The sequence below is a fragment of the Eucyclogobius newberryi genome, unplaced genomic scaffold, assembly GCF_026437365.1.
Source record: "Eucyclogobius newberryi isolate DKJ021-1_F unplaced genomic scaffold, fEucNew1.0.hap1 SCAF_14, whole genome shotgun sequence".
Lineage (NCBI taxonomy): Eukaryota > Metazoa > Chordata > Actinopteri > Gobiiformes > Gobiidae > Eucyclogobius > Eucyclogobius newberryi.
In genome coordinates, this window is record NW_027315768.1 from 18,286,294 (window position 1) to 18,304,917 (window position 18,624).

Here is an 18,624-nt window from a genome sequence, read left to right on the forward strand (position 1 = left end):
CAGTCGCCAAAACTGCCCTGGTTTTTTCATAATGTGTCGTGTTTGGAGGCTAACGCTAACTCTCCCACCCATTGAAAATGCATTAAAGGCAACGGTACCTGCCTTTAGAATGTAGACGTTCTGTTTCCAAACACTGGAAGGTTCTATAAGTTGTTAAAGGCTCTTTCACACAGAGTCAGTCCAGGACAACATAAAGTCCCCCTCCTCAGTCAAGCACACAGATGTTTTCATACAACAAGACTCTGAGGTATACAAAGCCAAGCAACAGGAAGATCGGATATTTTCTTTACAAAAAAATTTACACCGGGGTCATAGGTCGTCATCTTAAGTGGATCATTATTTTTGGAAAGCTGACCTGTAACTCGAGACCGTGTAAAATCTAAACATTCGCTCATACATTTTTAAACACCATCTCTACTTGTTTATTTACCGAGCCCTGGATGTCTTCAGGGAGTCCAGTGGAGAGCCATCCCCATCCTCTGGGCCTCAACCTGCTGGGGAACGGACCCCATGTTCCCCCCAGGCCTCATATACAGGGATATGGATGTGCAGGAAATGAGTTAGAAAAAATGTGTCCAAGAAAAACACGTGAGCTGGTGGAGGTAATTCACCAAAGACTAATGTGGGAGTCTATAAGCAACGGACTGACTTTTGTACTTGATATTGAGGCCACATCTCAACTCAACCGTTTCAACTTGCAACTGTAAATAATTCAGACAAATAATCCACTTATTTAAAGACCTGTTGCATACCTATTTTATATTGCATACCAAGGATGAAAGCTCTTGCATTAAACCAACCAGTTATCTAAAAGACCCTGCCTGATCTGCCATGTCAAATACAACATTTGGATATCTTGTCATTGTAGCCCCTTGACTCCCCCTGGTGGTTTAAAGCAAATAGGCATTTTGAAATTTTAAATTTTAAACATTAAAAATACAAAATCTATGACCATTTTAGGACCATTTCATATATTTGTCTATATTTAGTGCAGAGTCACGGCCCCATCAGTTCATCCTAAACGTTTACTCATTCCAATGTCTAACTCTCACACCTAAATAAGGAGTGGCATTCCTCTGCAGTGAGCTCACAGACAGTCAATGACCAAGGATTTCTTCTTGAGTGATGTGTGTTTTTAAGTGGAATACTTGTTTTTTCAGTTTTATTAATAAAAATTGAAAATGAGCCCATCCATGCGGGTTAGGTGCTACACCTTTGTTTAAAGGTGCTCCTGTACAGATTTGTATCACTGTTTCCGCATCCAATCTTTGTTTTTCCAGACAGTCACCAGCCGAGTCAGCTTCCGGTCAGTTGTTTATGGATTATTTTATTCCAGTCCCAGGTCAGAGGTCTGTTTGCAGGGCTGCATGTTCCCATCCTGTTCCTACTGCTGTTCTCCCAAACTCTCCTCCCCAGGGGCTGCCCCGGGCTACAGAGAAAATTGATGGTGTCAGACATGGGATCTTTTAATAGATCATTGATTTTGGACTGAGAAAAGTAAGCACAAGCCATACTTTTTAAGGAAAGGGTTGGAATGGAGTTGTGAGAGGGGTCAAACATTCAAGGGGTCAAGAGAATTATTATGATTATAAGAGTTTATTATACTTTAGTGCCTAATCTGTGTTGCAACACTAGAATTTCCCCATTGTGGGACAAATAAAGGTTCTCTTATCTTATCTTATCATTATCAGAACAAATTCAGTGTTAGAGTACTGGTGAAGTCTAACATTTCTTTTATCATTTATCAATAGTAATAGTACTTTTCTAGATCCCCAAAACACTCCAACACCACAATTCTGACATAATTTATACATAGGCCTCCACAGGCCTACATGCAGGAGCAGGAAGTCAACATGCACAACAACAATATACAATATAGTATTTAACTGCTTTCATTTGAAATAGAATATTTAAACACTTTTAAGGTTTTATGAGGTATGAGATTAGGTCTATACAGCATAAATGACCATAACATCACCATAACAAATGTGTATTAACTTTAATGTAAATGTATGTCAGATATTTATCCATAATCGTTTATGTCAAATTAGTTGAATTCTTACTATTATTTCTGAAGCCCGTAGGCTTTATTAGACCCAAATCGATCTTGATGCTGAGGCCGGCAAATAGCCTGGCATATGTGCTGCTGCTTAAACCACTAAACCACCAGACAGCACTATGTTTTACAAAAGCATCAAGCATAAGTGGCTATATTCGCTGATTTGGAGCTGTGTCTTGGTTGTATTGGTTGTAATCTGAGTAGCACTTCACCCTGTGCCTGTGAATGACAAGAAGCCCGCCCGCCCCCCGCCCGCCCCCCGCCCGCCCCCCGCCACACTTATCTCACACCTGCACTTCTGGATCTTATTATGGAGTTGTAAAACGCCACACGCAGTCTTCAACGCCAAATGACCACAACGTGTCAGGTTTAATTAGAGTTTTGGTTAAGATTCTCTCGTTTGTATCCTCCTCCTACATTCCTCCAGCTGTAGAGTGTGAGCTGGACATCTCATTGACAGTGAAGTATAGTATGAGATGTGAAGGTTCATGTCTGCTCGTTCTTAAAAGGCTTAAGGAAACAGGAGGACAACACAAGAGGTATAATTCTGTTAAAGCTCTGTTAACAAGATGCCAATAAGCTGTAATTTCATAAAGCAGGTCACAAACCTGGAGTGGTGATCTATTAGTCATTGTGAATGTAAGTGAACTAAAGATTTCACAGATTTTTAGTCATGGTGTCATTAATCGTAATTATCTGTTGAACTCTGATGTTTCTTCTCACAAAAAACAAAAAAATATATTGTGACCTTCCTACAATACTAAAATATCAAGTATTTATTATTCAGATATGATATTGTATATATATGATTATTTTTTGACTGAAATGTAGATTTACCAGTCAAACAGATGCAAACTATTAGTACTAAGTACTAGTAGTGGATACTTTTTACTTTTACTTACTTACTTGATAGCAGATCGTTCTAACAGTTTTAATCTACTTAAGTAGATTTTCTTCTATAATACTTATACTTTTGCTATTACTCTGTAATAAACTTCTACCACCACTGGTAGACCTCATAATCTCAATGGTCCCATAAATAGACAATGACTCGAGTTTTTTATAGGATGGTCATTTATGGCAGAATGAACAAAGAAACCTTTTTTTTTTTTAAGTCTTACGACTTCATAGGCCGGTTTACAACACCATTTTCTGTCTATTAAAGCCAGCTCCTCTTTCCTGATCTATTTACCACGATAAAACCACAGCTGTTTTCTTCTTTTTTTCAAAACTTTTCAAAAAAGTTAAAGTTAAAACAGGGACACGCACAGTTCACCTGCACCACACAGTGCTTCTGTCCTGTGTCCTCCTGTCCTGTGTCCTCCTGTCCTGTGTCCTCTTGCCCTGCGTCCTCCTGTCCTGTGTCCTCCTGTCCTGCGTCCTCCTGCCATGTGTCCTCCTGCCATGTGTCCTCTTGTCCTGTGTCTTCCTGCCCTGTGTCCTCCTGCCCTGTGTCCTCTTGCCCTGTGTCCTGCCCTGTGTCCTCTTGTCCTGTGTCCTCCTGCCCTGTGTCCTCATGTCCTGTGTCCTCCTGCCCTGTGTCCTCCTGCCCTGTGTCCTCTTGCCCTGTGTCCTCCTGCCCTGTGTCCCCCTGCCCTGTGTCCTCTTGCCCTTTGTCCTCTTGCCCTGTGTCCTCTTGCCCTGTGTCCTCCTACCCTGTGTCCTCCTGCCCTGTGTCCTCCTGCCCTGTGTCCCCCTGCCCAGTGTCCTCTTGCCCTGTGTCCTCTTGCCCTGTGTCCTCCTGCCACGTGTCCTCCTGCCCTGTGTCCTCTTGCCCTGTGTCCTCCTGCCCTGTGTCCTCCTGCCCTGTGTCCTCCTGCCCTGTGTCCTCTTGCCCTGTGTCCTCCTGCCCTGTGTCCTCCTGCCCTGTGTCCTCCTGCCATGTGTCCTCTTGCCCTGTGTCCTCTTGCCCTGTGTCCTCCTGCCATGTGTCCTCCTGCCCTGTGTCCTCTTGCCCTGTGTCCTCCTGCCCTGTGTCCTCCTGCCCTGTGTCCTCCTGCCCTGTGTCCTCTTGCCCTGTGTCCTCCTGCCCTGTGTCCTCCTGCCCTGTGTCCTCCTGCCCTGTGTCCCCCTGCCCAGTGTCCTCTTGCCCTGTGTCCTCTTGCCCTGTGTCCTCCTGCCCTGTGTCCTCCTGCCCTGTGTCCTCTTGCCCTGTGTCCTCCTGTCCTGTGTCCTCTTGTCCGTAAGTGCATGATTGATGGCAGCCCACAGCCCATTACGGAGCTCACGAGACGGAAAGGCTTATGGTGTGACGCGATCCAGCTGCGAGTTGAAGAGGAAATACAGACAGGTACAGTTACAGAGCCAAAGGGCAGCGCTGGTCTCCTGAGCTTCATAATCTGCTAAAATCATGAGCGCCTTCAAAGATGTCCACATTTCCTTTCACAAAACCAGGACATGCTCGTAAGAACACCTGGATTCAAGAACACAAATCTAGTTTTTTATCAGCACCTTCAGTCTAAGAATCCTGAATTTATTGCCCTGTATTTTAGCAAAGCTTGAAATCTGAAAAGGTGTGTAAAAGACCAAATAAAAATAAGTACAACAGGATAAATTGTCTACGAAATGGAATATCTGTCTCTTGGTATATTTGTCCCACTTTCAATTTTCAAATAAACTGTGAAAGTATTTTTCCCCCCATTCTATAAATACTCATAGTTAATTGAGCCCAGTCCTTGATTCAATCGGTGACATCCATTTCTTTGTGATAGATTTTTTGTGAATGTTTCAGTTTGACCCAGACACGGAGGAACTGGGACCTTCTTGATGTGAGCCGAAACAGCCACAGTGCCATGGAAAAGGCCTGCGCAGTATTGTATACATAGGGCGATCTTTTATTCTGACCCCATTTGTACTTCCATTACAGTTTTCACAGTGTATAAATGTAGAGGAAGGACCAGCAAAGTTTTGACTGTGTACGTCTCCATCATATATGACATAAAGGTCAAGCAAACAAAAGAACAGCCAAAGGAAATGCCAAGGTATGCAGGGAAAGTCTCTGGGAAAGGATGGGAGGAAATTCTCAGTGGAAGCTTCGGCATTAAGAATGAGGAGAGAGATGAAGGCAGATGGGCCAAGAGTCAACTCAAAAAGCTTGAATGTACTGTGTTTTGTTTTTTAAGTCTGAAATGCAATGCAATAATAAAATGTATCCAAACTAGTACAATCAACAATAATCTGATCAGTGATCTAGATTCTGATGAAGATCTGAACTTGAATGACAAATCTTCAAGTTTAAATATACATCTATACAGCTACAAAATCATTGTGTATATTGTATATTAATACATAAATGTAATTTAGTCTGAGGATAAAACAAGTACAGTTCTGCAATAGAGACCTTTACATATGCTTTACTGCCTGGCCTTAATATCTTTGTAAGAGATGGGACATTCCCACTATAGCTTTATAAATATTGCACTGTATCAATGATTGAGTCAAAAGCTCTTCCTGTTTTTACTCCTACTGTGTCTGATATAAATGATAGCTGTGTGAGACACATAGTGATTTGCTTGATTTATTTCCTTATTTCATTATAATTTGTGATTAATTGATGTGAGATCTGTTTTTGGTCATGATAATGTCAAGTCTGAACCAAGGATTTATTTCCCAGTGAAACAGTGAGCAGGGGAAGCTTTTCCTTCCAGACACAATCATTGAGGATGAAGATACTTTATTTCAACATCAGCGACACGAAATGTCTCCACAGACGCTTGAACGGTTAACAGTTTTAAATGGCTTTTCTCCGGATATAGAGAAATATCACCCTAAAAATGTAGTTTCTATATATCATTTCTATTTTGTTTGATAGAAGGTCAGAGACAAATGTTTTTGGTGGAGAAGGTGTTTGTCAATGAACCAGATTTGTCTGGGGACAAGACTTTCTCTGTTTATTAATTCTCACAAAACTCAGGGAGTGTAACTCATTGACCTTTGAACTCTTTTTCCGTTCAAAACTCCATATTCCCATAGTGTCCGGGTACATGTGTCTTAGATTGTCCTTTTTAAGTTGGACTGGTCTTTAATTTGGTCTAATCAAAATCCACTTCATGTGATCTTGTTGATCTTTCAGAGCGACACCATTATCAACATACATTAAAGCATTAATTAAATAATTATAGCTATATAATATAAATATCCAGAAAACATTAGTGACTTTTCTCAGCCTGACTTTATCCTTTTAAAGTCAAACCAGCCGGTGTGTTGAGCGAGCACTTTAAAATGCATGTAGTTTTGCAATTGCAATTGTTCATCCATCCATCCATCTTCTCCCGCTTTATCCGGGGCCAGGTCGCGGGGGCAGCAGTCTGAGCAGGGACTCCCAGACTTCCTCCTCCCCAGACACTTCCTCCAACTCCTCCGGGGGGATCCTGAGGCGTTCCCAGGCCAGCCAAGAGACATAGTCTCTCCAGCGTGTCCTGGGTTTTTTGGCCTCTTCCCGGTGGGACATGCCTGAAACACCTCCTGAGGGAGGCGCCCGGGAGGCATCCGGAACAGATGCCCGAGCCACCTCAGCTGACTCCTCTCGACGTGGAGGAGCAGCGGCTCTACTCCGAGCTCCCCCCGTGTGGCCGAGCTCCTCACCTTATCTCTAAGGGAGCGCCCAGCCACACGGCGGAGGAAACTCATTTCGACCGCTTGTATCCGCGATCTTGTTCTTTCGGTCACTACCCAAAGCTCATGACCATAGGTGAGGGCAGGAACGTAGACCGACCGGTAAATAGAGAGCTTTGCCTTTCGACTCAGCTCCCTCTTCACCACAACGGTCACTGCAGCCGCTGCACCGATCCGCCTGTCGATCTCACGCTCCATCCTTCCCTCACTCGTGAACAAGACCCCGAGATACTTGAACTCCTCCACTTGGGGCAAGGACTCCCCACCCACCTGGAGAGGGCAAGCCACCTTGTTCATATTTAGATGAATTACTCTGAATAAATCAATATTAAATAATATGCTTTTTATGTGATCGGGGTGCGTTCAGTTGTTGAGGTTTTTATTATTACTGTCGTGATCGTCATCATTAATATGCTGTAAACTATTTGGCCACTAGATGCCACAAAATAGTTCTGCAGAAATTACTCCCAGAAATATATAGCCTATGTCTCCCTCTTGTGTTAAGAAAAAATATCCTTGGTAACGTTGCTAAAGTAACTCCTTCTGAGTCCTGCCCCCTTCCCCCAACAAGTGAATGGGTTTTCTTTGGTAAAATCATACAATTAGATTGACTCTTTTATAGTCACAGATTCTGCGGGGGACAGTTTTTACAACTCTTTATCAGCACTTTCTGTAAAAAACACCTTTTTGCTTTGTGTGTATTATCAGGGTTCACCTGGGCCACTTGGCCCACAAGGGCCGCAGGGCCCTCCAGGGCGACCAGGACACACAGGCATTGAGGGCCACAAAGGACAGAAAGGGGACCAAGGACGAGCGGGGCTCAGGGGCCCTAAAGGCGGTGTGGTAAAGTATAGGTTTTTATTAATTTTCAATCTTTTACTCAAAGGTGTGTAATAATTAAGATTAAACATTTTATATTTTTTGTTCCTTATGTAAATTAAATTGCTATGCCAAAATTGAGTCAATTTACTTGGACTTTTTAAACTACCATACAGATTAATTGTGTTATACCAAAAACAATGTGTCTTGTCTTCACAGGGAATGACCGGTGTTCCTGGTTTCTCTGGAAATGATGGAATACCTGTAAGTAAATACAAGATAAAGACAACAGATACTTATTTATTTGTAGAAAATTATTCTACATGTCTTCATGTGTTCTGTAGGGCCATCCAGGACAAGCTGGGCCCAGGGGAAAGCCAGGAGCCGACGGCTGTAATGGGACTCAGGGAGAGTCCGGACGATCAGGACAGTCAGGCTTCAATGGGGTCCCTGGTATACCTGTGGGTTTAAAGCGTTCTCTGTAATTAATTTATGAGAATTATTTAATTTACAAAGTGACTGAAATATTTCCTTTTGGTCTGTTAGGGGCTTCCAGGAAGAAAGGGGCAGAAGGGAGACTCGCTAGAGCTGAGTGTCTTCATGGAACGCTTCAGGGTACGGACAGCTAAATAAAGCAAACATAATTTTCAAAATATTACAAATTTTAATTTCCTTTTAAATCCTTAGGGAGATCCAGGCACTCCAGGAATCAATGGGATTTTTGTAAGATGCAACCACAATAAGCCTCCAACCTCGTTCTGAAATAAGTATGATAAGTATAAATGTTTGTGCTCAGGGACCTGTTGGAAACACTGGTTGGCCTGGAAATAAAGGTATTCTTGGACCAAAGGTAAGTGTGTGACGTATGTAATTTATGTTGAAGCACACTCCAGTTACTTGCATTATTTTTGTCTTTGTTTTTAAAGGGCCCTCCGGGCCCTCCAGGGCCCCGCGGACCAAAGGTACTCACACAAAAATGTACAGTATATGATGATGATGACGATGATGAAGATTATATTAAATACACTGTTGTGTTGTGTGTTGTCATAGGGCACGATGACCAAAGTCTTCAAAGGAGTCAAAGGAGAACCAGTGAGTGCCATTCACTGATCATATCAGAACAGACAATTAACTGGTGGATCTACAAAATGTCCTGTGTGCAGAAGCACAGTGGACTTTAATAATTCAATGAGACTGTTCCTAGGCACAGTCGTGACAGTCAGTTCTACTCTACATCCACATCTACTGTTCACATTCATGTGTAAACTTGTGAACTCTACCAATGCTATTGTTAGTGCTGTTAGGGCTGTCCCGAGGTCAGCTCTATGAGGTTTACCTCTTAAATCTTTTTTACTATAGGAGAATAGAATCATTTATGATAATAATATTTGTATTAATCTCATTATTATGTAATTATGTTTTCTTTTAACATGATGTTATAGGTACATAGTACACATAATACATAGTATATTTAATATTGTGTACGTCTTATCAAAGTACCAGATGTTTGCCATCTGTGTCCTTAATCAAGATTAATACTAGAACAAGTGGCAATTTTTTATTGATTCAAAATGATTGTTTGCGTTCCCTCTTTCTCTCACAAGGGAGAGACTGGAGCTCCAGGATCTCCAGGAAACTCTACTCATCAGCATAAACAACCTGAGGATGCCCCATCGGTGCGATACATTTCAGTTGTTATTATTGTACATAATACACATTTACAAGTTATTTATAAGCCTATGTGTGCTTTTCCAGGGACCACAAGGAGAAAAAGGAGAAAAAGGAGAAAGAGGAGATCAAGTCTGTTTATAAACAACAAATCATGCAAAACATAACGCAATTACAGCAGTGATCCTTATGAAATAAATGCAATTGTTGTGTATTTCAGGCTGACAACAAAGGAGAAACTGGTGTGATGGGGCTTCCTGGCCCGCGGGTTTGTCTGACACACATATAAATCTTCTGTAAGACTTTTTGTAAGAATCTAAATGTTTTTTGTGTGGTTGTTTAGGGTCCTACTGGTGTCGATGGGACTCCTGGACCAAGGGTGTGTTTTGGGGAAACGTGCCTTGTACTAAAATATGTTTCCTTCAATCACTCCTATTTTTGTTTAAGGGGGAGTCGGGTGATCCAGGTCCAAGTGGCTTAGTTGGTTCAAAGGTGTGTCTGAAGTCAGTCCTCTCGATACACACAAGAAAGTAGACATTAACATACACAGCCTGCACTGAAACAGAACACAAGAAGGGTTATTATGATGTCAGTGCACAAATACAAATGGAGAGTTGGTTTGTTTCAGGGAGATAGCGGTGAAGCTGGTGAGCTGATCTCATCTGGATCTCTTTGGCCCTGGTCTTCATCAGGTAAAACAAGTAAATAAACAGATACTAACTGTTTAGATTTTCAATTGGCTGAAAAATGTATTCTATTGAATAATTATATTTAGAATAATGAAATGCAATATTTTAGTTTTTATGAAATGGTGACAACACTAATTATCTTTTAACTTGTGTTGATAAGCTGGTCAACCTGGCCCTCTCGGCGAACAGGGCCTACAAGGAGCGAGGGGCCTGACTGGTGACCCTGGCATCCCTGGACCCCCAGGACGTCCTGTCTTTGATTCACAACAGCATAGTCAGTTCACTAAAGGTGCTCTCCACCGAGTTTCACTACTACAAAATAGTAATAATACATCATTTACGTTTCAGTATTTGATTTTATGGGTCAATTTGGGGAAAGAGGAGATTCTGGAGACAAGGGCCCACTTGGAGAACCGGGTGTCTCTGCAGTGAGTCCAGGACCTAAAGGCGTGAGAGGTCGACCAGGAGATGTAGGCCTGCCCGGGCCTCTGGGATCATGTGAGTGGTCCCATAATCTGTGTAATTTTGGAGTAGCCTGGGATACTGACTATATCTGTTGTTAACAGTGAGCGAGCACTTTAAAGGAGCTCCAGGGGGAAGAGGACGGCCAGGCAACGCAGGGTTCAAAGGACTCAAAGGTTCATTAAGACCTCAGTACAATCACAATGTGATCAAATTTTGTTTGATTTTCTCAATTTAATTTTTTATAATATTATGTACATTCAGGTGACCATGGAGATTGTCAATGCAGCACTGATAACTCCCCTCCTGGACCCCAGGGGCCAGCTGGAGAGCAAGGAGACCCAGGCATGACTGGAGAGTATGGCCGAGAAGGTGACATCGGAGACCCAGGCCTCAGGGGAAATGACGGTTTACCTGTGAGTACTGCACATATGTATAAAGTATAAGAATTGTCTTTTAAAATATAATTTCTCTTGTGTGAGTGCAGGGATTCCCTGGGGTCAACGGTGAGTCAGGTCCTCAAGGCAGAAAAGGTGACCTGACTTTGGCCACAGAAAAAGGTAAAAGAAATATTACCATTAAGTGTCTATAACACCAAACTGACTATATCCATGTGATTCGTACAGGACAGAGTGGTGATCCAGGAGATGAGGGCATCGACGGAGAGTCCGGAGTAACAGGGGTTTCAGGTCCAAATGGACTTCCAGGTTTTCCTGGTAGCCGAGGTTTTCCTGTAAGTCTGCAGTCAACTCTATTCATTTCTCCCTAACCCCAGAAAAGACATGATGTGTCGAGTAAACCTAATACTTATTCCAGGGAGAGGGTCCCAGAGGAGAATATGGAGAAAAGGGATTTCCTGGTCGGAGGGGACAACCTGGTGCTCCAGGGCATGGTGGAGAACCAGGACAAGTCCTCGGAGGTGTCAAAGGTCAGCGGGGCTTACCTGGAGACGATGGCCTTCCGGGGTATTCTGGAGTTGCAGGAACACCTGGCGCACCAGGTACATTGAACCAAAACCTGTTTTTACTCCTTACTATTATTTATTTATTTATTTATTTATTCCTTTCTAAGGCTTCTCTGACATTATCTTCTATCCTTCGTTTTGCCATTCAATAACAGCTTTGTATTTTTTGTTCATGATGCAAAAAGAGGAATGGACATTAATGGCCTGTAACTGGGAAATGCATGAATATTAAGCACATTTTGACATTTAAATACTGTTTACTTTCTTTGCTCCTGTTGTATACTTAATGCAGGGGGTTGCAACTCTCAAACTAGCCACAGCTCAGCTTGTTTGAGATAATGCTTGTGCTTTTGAATAATTCTTGTTCCGAATGCCTTTTTCTTTCATCTCCTTTACAACTGAAAGGCGGCTGTAATCCCACAGCAGACGGAGAACAGTTGGATGTGACAGGTAGCTGGTATAATTCACTAATAATTTTCATCTCCCTCGATAACTCTTAAAGGCTTTGCCTCTATTTTTACTGGTATGCATGATTCATATTGTATTGCTTTGATGTACTGAATCAATAGAAATACAAGCTAAAAATTTAAATTGATTTTTCAATGCATTCACGCTGGGCATCAACATAGAATTCACATGAATGTCCCACTTTGCTCTTCACACAAACCAGTGTGAAATCCTAAGTAATGTTTTCTCATATAGGCCCCTGTGAAACCATCCTTGGACTCCCTGGGTCCCTTGGACTCCCTGGATCTCCGGGACTTCCTGGTTTACATGGTAAGGCCTCTCTTGACAGTAGTTCTCATCTAACTACGGATTTGATTGATTTTACAGATGCTTCATATTTTTATCAGGTCTAACACACCTATTTTGTTCCTTGTTTTGTTTGTTTTCTTACAGGACCTCAAGGCCAAAAAGGCCCGCCTGGTTTATTGGGAACATTAGGAGAAAAGGGAGAACAGGGTGAACAAGGCAAAGGTGGCCGCCCTGGACCTCCAGGTAAGTGATGAGACTGAGATCTGCTGCTGTCCGGAAAGGTCCCCTGTCATGAATATTGAATCTCTCTCACAGGTTTTCCAGGGTCGCGGGGCGAGTTAGGACGATCTGGGGTCAAAGGCACTGTGGGGAACCCTGGTTTGGTAGGTAAACCTGGGCGATATGGGACCCAGGGTGAAAAAGGTGCTCATGGGGACATCATTGGAGCAATGCCTGGTTCCCCTGGTGAGACTGGACTCCCTGGCCCACTGGGAGAAAAAGGCCTGATTGGAGAGGAAGGAGGGCCTGGATACACTGGTCAGATTCTGCCATGTACTACTGTTATTATGGTATGATGAGAGTAAGATTTTGAGTCTTATGTGATTTGTCTCTGCTGGCAGGAATGATTGGTATGCCTGGGATGATTGGTTTCAAGGGAGAAACAGGTCCTGCTGGCCTGCTGGGTGAGGAGGGCAGACCTGGACCAGCGGGGAAGTATGGCTACCCTGGTGATGATGGTAGTGTTGGGCTCCCTGGTGCTCGTGGGGCCATAGGACTGCCAGGTTTGAGCATTTATGTCAAAACATTTATACGGTGGAGTTTTCCCTTCAATAATTGCCATACCCTGTCTCAGGCTTCACTGGGACGAGAGGAACGGAGGGTGACCCTGGCCCCCCAGGACCAGTGGGGATGAAGGGGATCCCAGGGAACTTTGGTGAAGTGGGCTTCACTGGACATGATGGTCTGCCCGGAGAACCAGGATCTCCTGGTTCACATGGCCAACCAGGTGTTCCAGGAATTAAAGGTTGACATTATAAAATGAAATTATCGTGATGTACTTTTTATTTGTTTGGTCACTTTATAACCTTGTCACAGGCTATAAGGGTTCTCCGGGACTGCCGGGTTTTGAAGGCCGGAGGGGTGATCTTGGTGAAAAGGGTTTGATTGGGGTCAAAGGGGAGACTGGGTTGCCAGGTGAAAGTGGTTCGAAAGGACTGATAGGCTCCCAAGGAGAAAAAGGTGATGCTCAGAGTAATAGTCACTTAGTTTACATTTCATCAGCTATCTGAACTCTATCTGCATCTTATCAATATCTGTAGGGGCTCGAGGTCTTGACGGCCGACCTGGAGAGAAGCCGCATATCCCTCAAAATATAGTAGTTGATATGAAAGGAGTCAAAGGAGACCGTGGAAATTTGGGGAAATATGGTTTTACTGGGCCAAGAGGTAAGTAGTCAGTCTCATCCAGTTGACTCTAGATCTTTGGTTTATTTACATTTGAGTCTGTCTCTGATACAGGTTCAAAAGGACTCCCAGGCGTCCCAGGAATGGAAGGTCATCCTGGCTTTCCTGGAGACCCCAGCCGTGAGAAAGGACACCTAGGAAACCCAGGTGCTCAGGGACTTCCAGGAATAAAAGGAATGCCAGGTATCCATGGATACAGAGGAATTACTGGGTTTGAAGGAATGCCGGGTGATAAGGTCAGTTTGTGTTATAATCAGACCTTTTGTGAAATAATAATGACAAAAATAATTTTGGAAATATATAAATGATGCTTTGGTTCATTTATCTTCAGGGCATTAAAGGAATTACAGGAGCATATGGTGCTTCGGGAGAAAAAGGACTAAAAGGAATCAAAGGTAGATTACTGAAATTGAGCTGTACTGAACTTAAATCTTTCATCAACATTCTGTTTGTTACAGGAAAACATGGAGCTCGTATAGATTTACCAGGATCTCCAGGTCTGAGAGGAGAATTTGGTTTGCCCGGACAGCCAGGTAAATTCCAACAGCACTTTTGATGTAATAGACCATCAAAAGTGATCATTCTGGATTTTAAATTTTTTTACAGGTGAAAAGGGGATATTTGGAAACACAGGAAACAGGGGTACCCCCGGATTTGATGGCATTGATGGACGACCTGGGTTTAGAGGAGATGGGGGAGATATTGGGCACCAAGGTATATTTTAAAAGCAGAACAAGTGCAAGTATAGTCATGGTTTTGTATGCAATGTATTTAAACAATCAAATATCTTCAGGCTCAGGTGGACAGAAGGGAACCCCTGGTAAACAAGGACCAAAAGGTTCACCTGGACTACCAGGGAAAGATGGACTCCCTGGCTTTCCTGGTCACACAGGAAACAAAGGTATTACCCAATTCTACTGTTCAAAAGACTGTTACTATATACACTTGTTTTAGTTACCTCATTTCTGCCTTTGTTTTGAGATGTAATCAAAATTTTAAATTCAGTCAACTGCTTTCTGTGTTTTTACAAAGGATTCCCAGGCTTGGTGGGGCTGTATGGATTGCATGGACTGAAAGGTCAAAAGGGTCTCCCTGGAACACCAGGTATTTCAGTCATGGTGCTCTCTTTGAGTTAATGTATCTTTTAAATATCTGTATTAGCCTGTTGTAGTAATAGCTATAAAACATCTGCTGTAATTTTTCCTTAGGGTTTGATGTTCGTGGACCAGATGGAGAAAGTGGTCTGAAAGGCCCAAAAGGAGAGAATGGTGAACTCAACAATGAGAAAGGTCTTCCAGGAAAAGATGGTTTACAGGGCTTCCCGGGCATTGTTGGTTCGTATCCCAAAATTGTTTCAATCTGTGTTGTTGCTCCTCCTCTAACTTTTACTTTTGGATATGTTTAGGTGACCAAGGCCAACCAGGACTACCAGGATTTAGGGGTCCTGTGGGACTAGACAGCACAACTGAGAGAAAAGGTTCCTTTGGAGAGTCGGGCTCCAAAGGCTTTAAAGGATATGAAGGTGAGTGGATGTCAGAGTGGACACTTTTATGTGGCTGGGCACCAGTAAAGAATATGTATAAATGTCTTCAGGTTTCCCTGGTGTGAGGGGTCTCCCTGGTGCCAGTGCACCCCCTGGAGAGAAAGGAGTGCCAGGACCAAATGGATTTCCAGGAGTAAGAGGATTTAAAGGGTTCAAAGGAGACCAAGGTTCACCAGGGTACAGAGGGCCCAATGGTATTTCAGGAAAAAAAGGTATACCAACATAAAATTATGCATATGGATAAGTGGTTAGATATCCATATTCACACTTGTTTTTAATACAGGAATTAGAGGAGATCAGGGTCTGATGGGGCTCCCTGGACCAATAGGCATCAAAGGTGAACGAGGACCAATTGGGACAAAAGGAAACACAGGAATCCCAGGTAAACCGATCTTATCTTATCACATGTGATTTTGTTTTTATATTTTATTTACAAATGTAGTAATGACACTGATTATCTGCTGCAGGTGCCCCTGGACCTGAAGGTGATCAAGGACCAGCTCCACTGCCAGTCAAAGTTCCAGGTGAAAGAGGTTCTCAAGGGCCACAGGGTATTCTGGGACCAAAGGGATTCAAAGGCGATACTGGTCCACGGGGGCCTCCTGGAGATGCAGGTATGTTGTCATGAAAAAGTATTTGTGAAAAGTTAAACCCCAAATTACACTTCTGTGCCTCCCCTGTACAGGTTATATTGGGATTGCTGGTGTAAAGGGGATGCCTGGTATTAGCGGCCGTCCAGGGACACCTGGTTTCCGTGGAGAATTTGGTCAGGGAGGACACCCTGGTTTACAAGGAATGGAAGGTAGGAGCCTAATTGGATTTAAATATCAACTAAATTACTTGAGGCATATCATTGTGAAAGAAGTAATGTGTAACTATGATGAGAGCCTGTGTGTTTTTATTCAGCTAAGGATTGGTAGAATTAGCCAAACATTTTGCATTCAAGTAAGAAGGAATTAATAGAGGATTTTTTGGTGCCAAATCTGAGTCTCATTTCCTAGTTCATTCACATGTCAATCATAGGACGCACCTACTGTACAGCTGCAGCCTCGTTCTGGCTCGTCCCCGGGAGAGCAGCACGTTTCCCTGGCTGCGCATGCGTGGTTGATATGCCGGTGTGTGTTTAGCGAGTTCCTTCAGTGTACAGTACAAAATGACGACAGAGAAAGACTGTTCGACCTGGCTCAAAAGAGATGGAAATCTGCGGAGACCAGAGATGCGATCCAATCAGTCAGGCTAATAAACAAACACACGTGTAGCAGCGAGGCTGTTGCGTGCTTCCGCACGGGGATGAGTGTGCGCATGCACTCTTTTTAAAAAGGGACTAACATATGTTTCCTCTATTATTCCTTTAACAATACTTTGTAATAATACTGTTCCAGTAGAAACACAAAATAGTGGTCTAAAAAATTGCTCAAGAAGAGTAAAAACATATCTAGGTGACTAAATGTAAGAGTAATTGCCTGCTCGTATGTTGAAGGACTAATTTAACATTGACACATAATATTTTGTCACTTGATTACTAGAGTAACTCACAGTGGGAAGAGTAACCTCTAAAACAGGGGTGGGCAAGTTTTCTTCCGGGGGCCATATTCGAATCCAGGCAAGTAGCAGAGGATATATATATTAAATATCAAATAAAATATCACTTTTCTGTCAAATATAGGCTATTGAATCTATTATTTAGTTCATTTCATGTCATCTTTATTAGGGATACAAGTACAGCCACATGTTACAGAAAAGATAGAAACTAATGACATGGGAGTGCCACAAGGTTTCATGTTAGAACCACTGATGTTTGCTTTATATTTAAACACCTGGCTTACACAATCCCACTTAACCCTACATGTTAATAAAACTGTTGCTATTTGTTTTCAATCTGAGTACGTTGTTCAGATAGCCCTTTTAATGTATGCATGAATTATGAAATAATTGAAGTGAAGAAGTTAAAGAAACATAAAAGGTTAAACAGAACTTGAGCCATTTTCGTTTCATCAGAAGTAAAGGGAGCTGTCTCATCAAGCTGCTCTGTTCTTTCTGGAGGCTATGACATTCTCACATCTCTCTTTCTGTCTCATCTCATGGTCAAAGACCTCCCTCAACACTTAGGCCAGTCATATCATTGTACGAGCAGGCAATGAAGGTATTAGACAGAAAACCAATGAACTGGCATCATTGTGAAATCGGGCAAAACGTAATCTTTTCACAGTAGAAAATAGTGGGGGTTTTCATGTTTGACAAATCATGAATCCCACTGTTTTCTGGCCTGGCTGTCAGGCATCAGGGCTCAGACCAAACACCAGAGCCTCTGTCAATGGAGAGTGTGTAGTTCAGAACATCTTTTGAACAGTCCAGTTTTTCTTTCAATAGACCCAGCCTGATACTCTCTTCCCACTGACTTAAAACTGAGTTGCATACGTGATAAATTTGAGTAAAATTCATGTTGTATTATTGTATACTTACAGTAACTACCTTTACTAACTTATAATGTTGAGAGTGTTGAACTGTGAACTGTTCTAAAAGTTCCTATGGACAGGTGTTGAACATTTGCATATTTCTTTCTTTAACACAAAAACAATGCACCTGGTTTGTCCAATGTAATTGCTATGTCCATATCAATTAATGATTAGTTAATAAGTAAGCATGTGCTAATTCTGTCTGGGAGAGACTTAGAGTCCAAACTTTCAAACTAGATATTATTACACACTTTTTTCTAATGTATTCAATATCTGATTTAATCAGATAAAAGTCAGTATTTATTATAAAATGTATTATAAAATTTCCTCTTATCCACCAGGCAACCGTGGCAGACCCGGTGGCCCAGGTGTGCCTGGCATGCCTGGCCGCAGTGTCAGTGTGGGATACCTGCTGGTCAAACATAGTCAAACAGACCACACACCCATGTGTCCCGTGGGCATGGCCAAACTCTGGGATGGATATAGTCTGCTATATTTTGAGGGCCAGGAAAAAGCTCACAACCAGGATCTTGGTAAGTACTGGCATAAAAACATAAGTCTGTGTCTATATTATTATTATTATTATCTATATTCATTTAACCTTATTGTTTGCTGTTTGCTTTTAGGTTTGGCTGGCTCTTGTCTCCCAAAGTTCAGCACTATGCCCTTCTTGTATTGTAATCCTGGAGACATATGTTACTACGCCAGTAGAAATGACAAGTCCTATTGGCTGTCGACAACCGCTCCTATCCCCATGATGCCGGTGGAGGAGGGGGACATCCAGCCTTACATCAGCCGCTGTTCGGTCTGTGAGGCTCCGTCTGTGGCTATAGCTGTCCACAGCCAGGACATCACTATCCCACAGTGTCCAGTTGGTTGGCGTAGTTTATGGATTGGATATTCATTTCTCATGGTGAGTCCTGGATTATTACTTTTTTAACCCTTTACGTTTAGGACGTTCTACATGTGAAACTTTGGAATTGTATTATATTTATTCCATTTTGTCCACCATATGATAATCATTCAAACCAATAATCATTCATTGCACTGTTCATTTATTTTTCTGACCATCAGTAAGTTGTGTATATATCCAGACCAAATCTATTTCATTTGTAAATTCTAAATTTTATG

At 42.5% G+C, this 18,624-nt stretch overlaps 1 protein-coding gene across 3 annotated transcripts in view; it reads left to right on the forward strand.

The window, feature by feature from the left end:
* Positions 1-18,624, forward strand: part of col4a2 (collagen, type IV, alpha 2) — a 40,881-nt gene that overhangs the window by 20,708 nt on the left and 1,549 nt on the right. For 2 of the 3 annotated variants that reach the window (XM_072444647.1, XM_072444646.1), the window contains exons 5-47: positions 7,382-7,516; positions 7,712-7,756; positions 7,837-7,953; positions 8,039-8,107; positions 8,180-8,215; positions 8,289-8,342; positions 8,419-8,454; positions 8,543-8,584; positions 9,097-9,168; positions 9,248-9,292; positions 9,381-9,428; positions 9,504-9,539; positions 9,608-9,652; positions 9,789-9,852; positions 10,010-10,123; positions 10,198-10,347; positions 10,416-10,487; positions 10,576-10,727; positions 10,799-10,871; positions 10,938-11,044; positions 11,128-11,311; positions 11,681-11,725; positions 11,978-12,052; positions 12,176-12,274; positions 12,347-12,568; positions 12,652-12,813; positions 12,885-13,055; positions 13,127-13,270; positions 13,351-13,476; positions 13,549-13,730; positions 13,826-13,889; positions 13,953-14,027; positions 14,101-14,208; positions 14,288-14,395; positions 14,527-14,598; positions 14,703-14,828; positions 14,900-15,016; positions 15,088-15,249; positions 15,321-15,419; positions 15,505-15,651; positions 15,723-15,839; positions 17,835-18,026; positions 18,120-18,406. In XM_072444647.1, coding sequence (XP_072300748.1) covers positions 7,382-7,516; positions 7,712-7,756; positions 7,837-7,953; positions 8,039-8,107; positions 8,180-8,215; positions 8,289-8,342; positions 8,419-8,454; positions 8,543-8,584; positions 9,097-9,168; positions 9,248-9,292; positions 9,381-9,428; positions 9,504-9,539; positions 9,608-9,652; positions 9,789-9,852; positions 10,010-10,123; positions 10,198-10,347; positions 10,416-10,487; positions 10,576-10,727; positions 10,799-10,871; positions 10,938-11,044; positions 11,128-11,311; positions 11,681-11,725; positions 11,978-12,052; positions 12,176-12,274; positions 12,347-12,568; positions 12,652-12,813; positions 12,885-13,055; positions 13,127-13,270; positions 13,351-13,476; positions 13,549-13,730; positions 13,826-13,889; positions 13,953-14,027; positions 14,101-14,208; positions 14,288-14,395; positions 14,527-14,598; positions 14,703-14,828; positions 14,900-15,016; positions 15,088-15,249; positions 15,321-15,419; positions 15,505-15,651; positions 15,723-15,839; positions 17,835-18,026; positions 18,120-18,406 — 4,596 coding nt within the window. The remainder of the gene's footprint in view (positions 1-7,381; positions 7,517-7,711; positions 7,757-7,836; positions 7,954-8,038; positions 8,108-8,179; positions 8,216-8,288; positions 8,343-8,418; positions 8,455-8,542; positions 8,585-9,096; positions 9,169-9,247; positions 9,293-9,380; positions 9,429-9,503; positions 9,540-9,607; positions 9,653-9,788; positions 9,853-10,009; positions 10,124-10,197; positions 10,348-10,415; positions 10,488-10,575; positions 10,728-10,798; positions 10,872-10,937; positions 11,045-11,127; positions 11,312-11,680; positions 11,726-11,977; positions 12,053-12,175; positions 12,275-12,346; positions 12,569-12,651; positions 12,814-12,884; positions 13,056-13,126; positions 13,271-13,350; positions 13,477-13,548; positions 13,731-13,825; positions 13,890-13,952; positions 14,028-14,100; positions 14,209-14,287; positions 14,396-14,526; positions 14,599-14,702; positions 14,829-14,899; positions 15,017-15,087; positions 15,250-15,320; positions 15,420-15,504; positions 15,652-15,722; positions 15,840-17,834; positions 18,027-18,119; positions 18,407-18,624) is intronic. The other variant, XM_072444648.1, reaches the window with a different exon arrangement.